General features: G+C 34.8%; 1 protein-coding gene across 1 annotated transcript in view; it reads left to right on the top strand.

Moving 5' to 3' along the window:
• TNKS (tankyrase) overlaps positions 1 to 12,166 on the top strand; it is a 176,230-nt gene that overhangs the window by 128,261 nt on the left and 35,803 nt on the right. Inside the window, exons 12-15 of the mRNA XM_060001288.1 lie at positions 3,513 to 3,684; positions 5,746 to 5,825; positions 8,994 to 9,139; positions 11,091 to 11,256. Coding sequence (XP_059857271.1) covers positions 3,513 to 3,684; positions 5,746 to 5,825; positions 8,994 to 9,139; positions 11,091 to 11,256 — 564 coding nt within the window. The remainder of the gene's footprint in view (positions 1 to 3,512; positions 3,685 to 5,745; positions 5,826 to 8,993; positions 9,140 to 11,090; positions 11,257 to 12,166) is intronic.

Here is a 12,166-nt window from a genome sequence, read left to right as displayed (position 1 = left end):
AGCACATTAAAAGGATCATACACCATGATCAAGTGGGATTTATCCCAGAGATGCAAAGATTCTTCAGTATATGCAAATCAATCAATGTGATACACCATATTAATAAACTGAAGAATAAAAACCATATGATCATCTCAATAGATGCAGAAAAAGCTTTTGACACAATTCAACACCCATTTATGATAAAAACTCTCCAGAAAGTGGCCATAGAGGGAACCTACCGCAACATAATAAAGGCCATATATGACAGACCCACAGCAAACATCATTCTCAGTTGTGAAAAACTGAAAGCATTTCCTCTAAGATCAGGAACAAGACAAGGATGTCCACTCTCACCAATATTATTCAACATAGTTTTGGAAGCCCTAGCCATCAGAGAAGAAAATCAAGAAAAAGAAGTAAAAGGAATACATATTGGAAAAGAAGAAGTAAATCTGTCACTGTTTGCAGATGACATGATACTATACAGAGAGAATCCTAAAGATGCCACCAGAAAACTACTAGAGCTATTCAATGAATTTGGTAAAGTTGCAGGATACAAAATTAATGCACAGAAATCTCTTGCATTCCTATACACTAATGGTGAAAAATCTGAAAGAGAAATTAAGGAAACACTCCCATTTACCATTGCAACAAAAAGAATAAAATACCTAGGAATAAACTTACCTAGGGAGACAAAAGACGTGTATGCAGAAAACTATAAGACACTGCTGAAAGAAGTTAAACATGATACCAACAGATGGAGAGATATACCATGTTCTTGGATTGGAAGAATCAATATTGTGAAAATGACTATACTACCCAAAGCAATCTACAGATTCAATGCAATCCCTATCAAATTACCAATGGCATTTTTTACGGAACTAGAACAAAAAATCTTAAAATTTGTATGGAGACACAAAAGACCCCAAATAGCCAAAGCAGTCTTGAGGGAAAACAACGGAGCTGGAGGAATCAGACTCCCTGACTTCAGACTATACTACAGTGTTACAGTAATCAAGACAATATGGTGCTGGCACAAAAACAGAAAAGTAGGTCAATGGAACAAGATAGAAAGCCCAGAGATAAACCCACACACCTATGGTCAACTAATCTATGACAAAGGAGGCAAGGATATGCAATGGAGAAAAGGCAGTCTCTTCAATAAGTGGTGCTGGGAAAACTGGACAGCTACATGTAAAAGAATGAAATTGGAACACTCCCTAACACCATACACAAAAATAAACTCAAAATGGGTTAGAGACCTAAATGTTAGACTGGACACTGTAAAACTCTCAGAGGAAAACATAGGAAGAACGCTCTTTGACATAAATCACAGCAAGATCTTTTTTGATCCACCTCCTAGAGTAATGGAAATAAAAACAAAAATAAACAAATGTGACCTAATGAAACTTGAAAGCTTTTGCACTGCAAAGGAGACCATAAACAAGACGAAAAGACAACCCTCAGAATGGGAGAAAATATTTGCAAACGAATCAACAGACAAAGGATTAATATCCAAAATTTATAAACAGCTCATGCAGCTCAATATTAAAAAAACAAACAACCCAATCCAAAAATGGGCAGAAGACCTAAATAGACATTTCTCCAAAGGAGACATACAGATGGCCATGAAGCACATGAAAAGCTGCTCAATATCACTAATTATTAGAGAAATGCAAATCAAAACTACGAGTATCACCTCACACCAGTTAGAACGGGCATCATCAGAAAATCTACAAACAACAAATGCTGGAGAGGGTGTGGAGAAAAGGGAACCCTCTTGCACTGTTGGTGGGAATGTAAATTGATACAGCCACTATGGAGAACAGTATGGAGGTTCCTTAAAAAACTAAAAATAGAATTACCATATGATCTAGCAATCCCACTACTGGGCATATACCCAGAGAAAACCATAATTCAAAAAGACACATGCACCCCAGTGTTCGTTGCAGCACTGTTTACAATAGCCAGGTCGTGGAATCAACCTAAATGCCCATCGACGGATGAATAGATAAAGAAGATGTGGTACATATATACAATGGAATATTACTCAGCCATAAAAAGGAACAAAATTGTGTCATTTGTTGAGACGTGGATGCATCTAGAGACTGTCATACAAAGTGAAGTAAGTCAGAAAGAAAAACAAATATCGTATATTAACGCATGTATGTGGAACCTAGAAAAATGGTACAGATGAGCCGGTTTGCAGGACAGAAGTTGAGACAGATGTAGAGAACAAATGTATGGACACCAAGGCGGGAAAGCTGCGGGGGGTGAGAGGTGTGATGAATTGGGCGATTGTGATTGACATGTGTACACTGATGTGTATAAAATTGATGACTAATAAGAACCTGCTGTATAAAAAAATAAATAAAATTTAAAAAAAAAAGAAATTATTCGAACCCTTGCCTGAAGTGTCACAGCCTTACAACAATGAAAAACTGGAGACAGGGAGACTGTCTTAAATCCTTTCTTTTCTTAATCTTGTGTTTGGTGGGGGTACCCAAGTGTTTTGAATAACCAACCAGCATATATTTGAGAATTTACTATGTACCATTAACGGGAGCTTTCTAAAGGACCCAGAAAACCTATACAATACTTTCCATATTTCAGTAACCTTAGTTTTACTTGGTAAACAAACACTATCCCTGTGTTCTAATTTATAAAATAGTGCTGAATTGACATAGGTGTTCAGAAAGGAAGTAATCAGCAAGGCTTCAAGTAATCAAGGAAGATTTCTTAGAAAAGGTGAGACTTGCACTGGATCTCATAATCCAGAAAGGCAGAGCAAAGGGCTTCTCTGAAAGAAGCAACATGTACAATGAACATGGACTTTGGTCTGAGTGGAATAGAGTCTTTACTGGGGTATCCTAGAAAACAGGTTAGGACTAGGTAGTTTTGATCAAATTATAAACATGATTCCAAAGTTTAACATTGTCTTAACAGTCTTAAAATTATTCTTCCTTTATAATTCTTCAAAGTTTTAAAAATGGAACCTTTGAATCTTCAAATCAGGTTTTTGGTTAAATGTGTAATTCAATTAGGGCATTCTATCAAAATCATTTACTAAAATTAGAAAAGAAATGCAATTAATTACTTTGACTATCTTTGCTTACTTACTCTGTTGTCTTTATATTCCGGGAACAAGTTTGGTAGAGCTCATTCATCCAAAAGTATTTACTGTGCATCTTCGACGTGGCAGGCAGTGAACATCGGGCAAGAGTCCCAGCCCTCAGGGACCTTACAGAGACCCCTAGTTGTGAGGAGAGTGGCAGGGAGTGGAGGACGGACAGGAAGACAGTCGTTCAGGGAAAGGATGGGTATGTTAGAATTTTCAATAAGGTGGTCAGAGAAAGACAACTAAGAAGATGGTATTTCTTAGAATCAGTAAGCGAGAATTAATAATGAATAGTCTGTGGTATTTTTCAAAAAGCTTTGACAGTTGATTTTTCTCATAATTTATTCGCTAGGGTGTAAAAGGGAACAAAAATAGCTGCTCGATCTCATGTGCCCACCCAATGATTTTTCAGATGAATGCACTGGACACCCTTGGTCAGACTGCTTTGCATAGAGCTGCCCTTGCCGGTCACCTGCAGACCTGCCGCCTGCTACTGAGTTACGGCTCTGATCCCTCCATCATCTCTTTACAAGGCTTTACAGCAGCACAGATGGGGAACGAAGCAGTGCAGCAGATTCTGAGTGGTAAGTTCAAATAGATAGACATTGCATTCTATTCTTCCTCTTCCATGTCTGTCCACTGATAAACTCTTTCCACAGACAAACTTTGTGCCCATTGTTTTAAGTGGCTCTTTGGAGTATTTTCTTTGCCTGAATATTTTTCCTGCCTTTCCTTGCTTGCAGTTTAGCCTGTGGCTCTGCCCATCCGCCTATTTTGGTGGGGTTGAGGTAGGTGTCATGAAGAGAGGCAACCATTTTCTTTAATTTTTTTAGTGTTAAGTTGGAAACCTGACTTATGGGTGTTATGATCAAAGGTTACTTAAAACTCCTATAAACAGTGTGGAATTACGGTTGCTCCGAAATCTATCAAATAGGGAAAATTACAAATCGTTCATATGGTAATGATCTTAAAATTAATTGTTCTTACATGTGTTATATTCTGCTTTCTGTAATTCTTAACTTCATTGTACTATTATGATATTATCTTGTCTTTCCTGGTTTAAATATAATTATAAAATCTTACTGAGTGTTACAGTGCCTACCTAGTACAGTGCTATATACTTTAAGTATCTCGTTTATTGAGGGCGATCAAACATAAAACTGTTACAAAAATAGATACTAGTTTCCAAAGCCCCCAAATCAGAGGAAATAACACGGTCTGCCTACTGAAAAATGAATAAGAAGTTACAAAAGAAATTTAATATAATTGACTCTTCTTTCTCATTCTTTTAATTTTTTCCATGGATTATGTCTGCTGTAGAATGACCTAACAAACTGAAAGAGTAAAATGGAGTAGGCTACAGGCAAGGAATCAGAAGCCTGCTGCTTTCCCTACGTATGATGCAGTAGTTCTTTTCTTCATCAGACGCAGCATACCCTCTTATTATGAATATTTTATAGCATCCATTTACTATCCAGAAATGAAATTCATAGATATTATGACCTAACTATACAGAGACCTTTCCAAAAATCTTTATTAAATGCCCTATCTTACTCTGTAAAACTCACTTCCCTGAATAAAGTACTTTAGAAAGAGCTGAAGTATTTCTTCTGAAATCTGAAACCTTATTATAGCATCACTTGATCTTCCTGTTTGGACACTGGGCTCAAGGAAGGTGACTCTGGCCACAAGATATTGAAATCTTAAGCCTGGAAGAGAATTTCTGGGAAACCAACCAACGCTCACTTTATAGGTGCGAAAACTAAGCTAGTCAAATGATTTGTCCATCATCACAATAGAGCCCAGTCTAAATCCAGGTTTTCTGGACTTAAGTTCTTTTGTGTTACATGAGTGTGTGTACACATGTGCATTATAAAAGCCACACTTAATGTCCATGATCATACTTTGAGTGATAAGCATTGTTTTCTTTAAAAATCTTTTTATTTGGGCCAATGTATAATGAATTTTTGGTTTGTTTATAGTATTGGATTAATCAGAATAACTCATTTGTTAGCCTCATAACTTCTAGACTTAACAGCCTGTTTTAATTATATTCTATTTAACATTTGTATCACACCTCTTAAGACATTTTAAATTGCATTTCCCTGAAGCCATAAATGCGAATTAAACAAATTTCTGTATTTAGTAGGCCTTTATCGTACACTGATTATATTTTCTAAGGTCACTGATTTCAGGAGTATTACTTCTGTTTCATAGTGTAGAAATTGAGACCAAAAAGAAAGGCTAAACATTAAGTACTGAAAGTTGAGTGGCTTCCCTCGGTTTACATAACAGAATCTATTGCAAAGCTTCGCTCCAACACTTTGAAAGACCAATGTATCATAAAGATGTCCGTGATCTCATGGTCCTATGTTTCTCCATTCCCCTTTGCCAAGTTTTGACCATAAAATTTGAAAGACAGAGTAATTGGGATGGAGAGGATTTGTGTGTCCTAAAATTTGTTTGAATTTGGCTTATGATAAGGTGGATATAGATTGAAGTAAGACACCACAAAACCTTAAATTAGATCTTAGAAATTTCTGACACCTTAACCTCTCTCTTTCCATTCACCAAATAATTTTCCCTCCTTAGCTACTCTGTGATTCCTTGAAAACCAACAGTACCCTTTCCTTTCTTTCATGTAGAAAGCACACCTATACGCACTTCTGATGTTGACTATCGGCTCTTAGAAGCATCTAAAGCCGGAGACTTGGAAACTGTGAAGGTAAGGTAGCGCTTTAATGTCTTGGGTAGCTCTGTGGAACCTTTGCTTACCAATTCATTTTAGGCTTGTAAGTGAAACTACTCAAATCCAAACAATAAAAGGGATGAGCAGAGTAGATCCATAAACAGGAGAGATCTTTAACTGTGAAGGTTTTCCTAGTATGTGCCGTACATTAAACCACTTTCTAGTCAGTTTACTTCTGGTTATATGAATGCTCTTTTTATTTCTACTTTTATTAATTAAAATGTTATTTTGGCCACTTTCATAAATTTCCAAGCTAGTTCAAGCCCAGGTAATAGTACAGTAAAGTTTGAAACAATGTTCTTGACCTTTTCCAAGAGGTTCTCACATTTGCTCTAGGAAAGCATCCTTATGATCCTGCAACCATTTGGAATTAATTATATGCAGAAGATGGATCTTCTTTTCTATGTCATTGCTTGCCAAGGAAATTGTATCAACCTTTACTTGTGGTGTAGAAACAATGATTATAGATTGAATTTTTTCAAATATAAAATTATATTCTAGTATTGAATACACCTTTTTAAAACACATACACTTCCCCTCTATAATCATTCATGTGTGGGAGAAGATAGCAGAAAGGGGTATGAGTTTTATTTTTGTTTGGGGATTGGTCTTGTAGTTTTATTTTTTATTCCTTTTTTTAAAGAAAGGCTAATTGCAAATTTGGTATTGATAATCTTACCAGCTTATTTTTTACAAACTAATCTTGCTCATTTCTTATTGTCGTTTCTTATTAAGCAAACTTGGTTTTTGTGATTTTTAGCAAACCAATTTTCGTACTCGATGATGTATACTGGTTGAAAATGACAGTAAATGCTTTCTAAACTCTGTTGCCTAGAAATTTTATTTTTGTTGCATTATGTGGCTACTTCCAACCTCTCTTCCATCTTACATTAACTTCTAAGTTATTTAAAGGAAAATAGTAAATTTCAGTCATAACAGCCACTAGAGAGAAATTTTAAATTTCTCTTAGATCTGAAATTATATATATTTTTTCTTAAAAATACTTTTATCATTTGAAATGTATCCTAATAAAATCTTAAAATATAAAAGCGATTAGGACTCCTTTTCTGTATCACAGCATGATAACCCCAGTGCTAGAATTGCTATATGTGCCCATTATAATTAAATTAATAGTTTATTATTTTTTTAATGTGTAGGTTTTAATTCCTACATCTTGTATGTATTAGAAACCATGCCACAGCTTCCAGGTTTCTTAAACAATCCATTCACAATAAAGGCCAAATATATTTTTATGAATAGAGTAGAAATGGCAGAAGAAAACAAAGCACAAATTAAGTGAGAATTAAGCATGGTAAACTTTTCCTTCCTTAGAGGCTTTAGAAAGCATTAGAAATTAGTTATTAGAAAAAAAGGCTGTTTGCTGAGTAAAGTATTTGAGAAGCAGGTAGGAAGGATATAAAAATTGCCTTGGCATTCAAAAAGAAATTGAAATAGAATAGAGGATAAAGAACTTCCAAATAGTAAAAAGCAAATATTTAATAAGCCGAATTGGCTTGCCTTTTGTTAGTAAAAACATAAAATAAATTGGGTTTCATTTCCTACCTCATCCCCATTTTGCCACTGTTCTCTGCAAAAGAAAAAACAAGCTAACTTAGAATATAAAGAACTAGAATAAAAGCAGCAGCAGGAAGCAGCTTCAGTCATGTAAGACACCATAGAAGGTGTTTATTGTCAATTTTTGTAGCCTTTCTTTCTAGTTTATGTATTTATTTATTTCTATTTAATTTTGTTTTTTGATTCTATAATTTATATATTAATAAAATATATAAAATTTGCCACAGACTCAGTTGTCATGAAAAGATATAACCTGGCCAGATGACAATGGCTCTTCAGATTTTAGTCTCTCCCTTATGCCCAGACTTCCTTCTGTCATATAAAAATTGTACCACCTGAAAAGCCCTGTTTTTACCCTACCAGTCCCTCCTCAGTATCTCCATAGATATCTTCCAGGTTTAGAGTTTTTATATTACAATAGCTCATTACAGTGAGCTATATATGAAAGCCCTTGCCATCATACCTGTAGCCTAGAAAATGTCACCGTTTTTCTCTGCTTTTTTAACTTAAGAATCCTTCTTTTCATTACCTCTTTTCTCATCACTTCCCTGAGTTTGGGTAAGTAAGTAGGTAAGCAATGATGTAGCAAGAAGATCAAAAGATTAAGAATCAAGAAAGTGGGGTTTGAGTTTTTATTCTACCCCTTACCCACTGTATGAAAAAGGATGTCACTTAACTTCTCTGAGCCTTGGTTTATTTATCTGTAAAATGGAGATGATGATTGTTTTCACACATAGATAATCTCTCACTGAAAAAATAGGAAATTCTTTATAAATTGTTCCTCAAATATTTTTATTGTAGTCCATCTGTCACCATCAGCGATGCAACCACTCTGGCCTAACTTTGCTTTTACTGCTTTGTAAGCAAACAGTTGAGCTTGTGCTGAAATGATAATATTCAAAAGGAGAATAGGTGAAATAGAAGAGATTTGAAGGATACAGCTGAAGGAGATAAAAGGCCAGAAACTAGAACATGATCAGAATCAATCTGACGTGTAGACTTAGACAAATATCCCCTCAAAGATCAAGTAAAACATTGTTGACTGCATGGCTTTGCTGAGATGGATCAAAGGGCCAAGTGGATGGCCCAGACAGAATTAATGTAATTTTCCCAGCGCCTTCTTGCCACGTCAAAGGAGGCAAGAATTCTGGGTAATTCTGCAGTCAACCAGGGTTGGTCTTATTTGAGCAAAGAGTGGCTAAGAGCGTGCTGGTACAAGCATACAGGCTGTTACAGGCAGTCTCGGGGAGGAAAGCCTTATAACTATGAAGAAGGAAGGCACCATTTGCCTTGGAAATGCTTGCCTTATTATGGGTTTTTCTTTTTGATTAAGATTTTGGCCAGGAAATGTTGAAAAAGATTAAATAGCTCTGCAAACATAGACACTGTAAAGCCAAACATCGTGCTGATTTTAAAACATCACTTGTATTATCTAATCTTTGGAAAGAAATATTCATTAGAAAAATACAATTTATCCAAGATGTCTGCAGTATTTTAGAGCGAGTTCTATGAATAAATACTAACGTTCTTCTTGTGTTTGTGTGTGTGTGTGTGTGTGTGCCATAAAAGCAACTTTGCAGCCCTCAGAATGTGAATTGCAGAGATTTAGAGGGCCGGCATTCTACACCCCTGCACTTTGCGGCAGGCTATAACCGTGTGTCTGTCGTGGAGTACCTCCTACACCATGGTGCCGATGTCCATGCCAAAGACAAAGGGTATGCATTAGAATTCCACTGTTTGGGATTCATTTTCTTGATACTTAAAATTTCTTTTCTTTATATTTTTGAAGTTTTAGGTATTTTTTCCCTATTAAGAAAGTAATGCATGTTTTTTTTAAGTTTAAAGCATAAATTAAAACATTATGGAAATGTATAGTATAGAAAGTGAAAAGTCCCTCTCACTCCACCTCCTAGCGATTACAGCATCAAAATTTTGTTGTAACCGTCTGGAGTTTTGAAGGACCTGTCGCAGTGTGTGTGCTGTTGTGGTGGAGCTTATTTTTAATGTAAATGATGATGTCACTGCACACGGTCTGCTTTGCAATTTGCCTTTTTCAGCCAGTAGTATATGCTGAATGTCTTTCCATGTCAGTACTTAATAGTTCATTTCATCCTTTTAATGCCTATATATAGTATTTTACTGCATTATGTACATGTGTTTATATAGTTTGTAATTTATTGTTTATCCCTTTTTTTGCTATTAAAAATGTTTAATCTCCTCCTAAAAGAAGCCACCCATCCCAAAGTCATATTAATAGAAACATAATTTTATTTTTACTCATTCAGATATTCTCTATTTTTTATTAGTTTACTGAACTGTTTTAATTTATCTAGACAGAGTTTAAAGCAGCCGTGGAAGCTATTTAGAAAAGCAAGAAGGAAGTTTTAACTGAAATGAGCTTCCATATCCTGAGTTAATTTCATATCATCTCAAAATATAAATAAGCACCTTTCTGTGTAATTACATACCAGACTGCTGTAGAATTAAACCACACAACTTAGACCTCAGTTAACCATCTTGGGCTTATTTATCTTTTAAAAGGGATACATCAGACATGAATATTTAATAATATTATCACTAGCTCTTTCAAAGTATTATGGTGCATTAGAGAGGAACCAACATTTGTTTCTATTGCCATCAGCGCCCCCCACTTTATTCTTGGCCACGCCGCGTGGGATCTTAGTTCCCCGACCAGGGATTGAATCTGCACCCCCTGCATTGGAAGTGCAGAGTCTCAACCACCGGACCGCCAGGGAAGTCCCTCTATTGCCCCATTTTAGCAGTCAGTATTTTTGGTCTCAAAACATTAAAAACAAAAACAGAAAAACCTGATCTCTCTAAGTAAAAAGGTACTAACTTGATACCTTGTGTTTGCTGTGTACTAAGTGCAACTTAAACTTATCCTTTTGATGCACCCTTTTTTATGGGGACATCTTTGTCCTTTTAGAATGCCAGCTGCCTTCCAATCAGAACTTAGAGTCATCACAGGATAGTTTGCTCATCTGACTAGAGTTTATGGTTGATTTCATTGTTTTCTTTACAGAATACTGAAGTTTCTCTATCACCTGGATTTTGAGTTTTCATTGCTTGGCACCTAAATATTTAAATCTATGCACAGAAACCACTACCAGATTATTAACAATAAAAAAAAAAGCCAAAAACAAAAGGTTGAACTTGCCTAAGTAAATAAGTTAGATTGCATTGTGTATTTTATAAGTAAGCAAGCATACAGTTTTCACTAGGAAGACCCAAATGGAAGAAAATCTGAGAGATGATAAAACCAGGTTATTAATTAGTTATTCCTGAAATCACTTTGTAGTGTTGCTCTTTATATTGCCAGGATGAAACCTGAATTAAAAGTATTAAAATAGAACCTTTTTTTATGGGTATATCTATACGTATTTTAAGAATAAAGATTGCTGTGAAATTTATATCCATCACCAAGAAACTAAGTAAGTCCTTATATTGAAAGGGACATTTTTGAAATTTTTGAAATTGTTAATCCTTATTTGGAAATGGATGATGCTGTCTTCAAGATCAGAGGAGAATTTTTTTTTTAAGTGAGTGTTCAATATAATCAATGCCATAGAGAATTATTTTTATTATACATATCATTTTAATGCAAAGATTTGTTGTATGTCTTTAAAATAATTTTCTTTTGTTTAGTGGCTTGGTGCCTCTTCATAATGCTTGTTCATATGGACACTATGAAGTAGCTGAGCTCTTGGTAAGGCATGGGGCTTCTGTCAATGTGGCAGACTTATGGAAATTTACCCCTCTACATGAAGCAGCAGCTAAAGGAAAATATGAAATCTGCAAGCTCCTTTTAAAAGTATGTAATTTTTAAAATTATAAAGTAATTATATTTATTATTTGGTTAGGACATAAAATTACATCAGAGTAAATTATTCTATAATACAGTACAGTAAGTGCTGTAGAGACTGCTTCCATTCTCTATTTTAGGGGGATGTTTAAGTGTGATATCATGATACTCACGTAGCTTTGAGTAATGTCTGAAGTGCCTTTCTGAACTGACTTGATTATGTTGAGTCCATCACAGTTCAACAAGGTAGGTTTTGGAAAGAGTTGAATTAGTTTGCATTGCTTATCTGATACTTACAGTATTAATATCAGAAAACATTTGTACGAGAAGAACCAAGTTTTTCCATCAAGTTTGATTTTTTCTTCTTACTAGCTATTTTATTATTGTTAACAAGCTCATTTCTAATTATTAAGCATTATTTAAACATTAAAGGATATGAAGTTAAATTAAAAGATGTGAAATTAATTAAAAGATGTGAAAAATGACTGGACATGTATTTATGTCATTTTCTCTTTTTTTTTTTTTTTTTAAACTAGAGAAAAACTTGTCCTGGTTAAATATAAAATTCTTCTCCTGCAACTTTCATGGGATCAAGTATGTTCTTATGAGTTTTGAGAATAACACTGTATTTGATACTCATTTTTATTATCACTGGTTAGTAAGAAATAACTTCTAGGACAATGTGAATTCATTGTCTAGGTTGGTTATTCCAGATTTCTCCATTGGGCCTATAGGAGTCTGTGTCAGGCCTGTAATAAAGATTCTTGACTTTTATTGACCTTATTTCATAGGTATAGATGATTAAACTTTTAAAATCAAATTAACTGTTAATACATTTCTACCTAATTTCATGATAGGTTCTAAGACTTACATTGGAAATATTTTTAAATTACCAAGCTTTCTTTTTATTGATTCCATT

The sequence above is a fragment of the Delphinus delphis genome, chromosome 21 (genome assembly GCF_949987515.2).
Source record: "Delphinus delphis chromosome 21, mDelDel1.2, whole genome shotgun sequence".
Taxonomy (NCBI): Eukaryota; Metazoa; Chordata; class Mammalia; order Artiodactyla; family Delphinidae; genus Delphinus; species Delphinus delphis.
The sequence above is the reverse complement of the archived record's forward strand: the minus strand, read 5'-3'. Positions and strand labels throughout refer to the sequence as shown.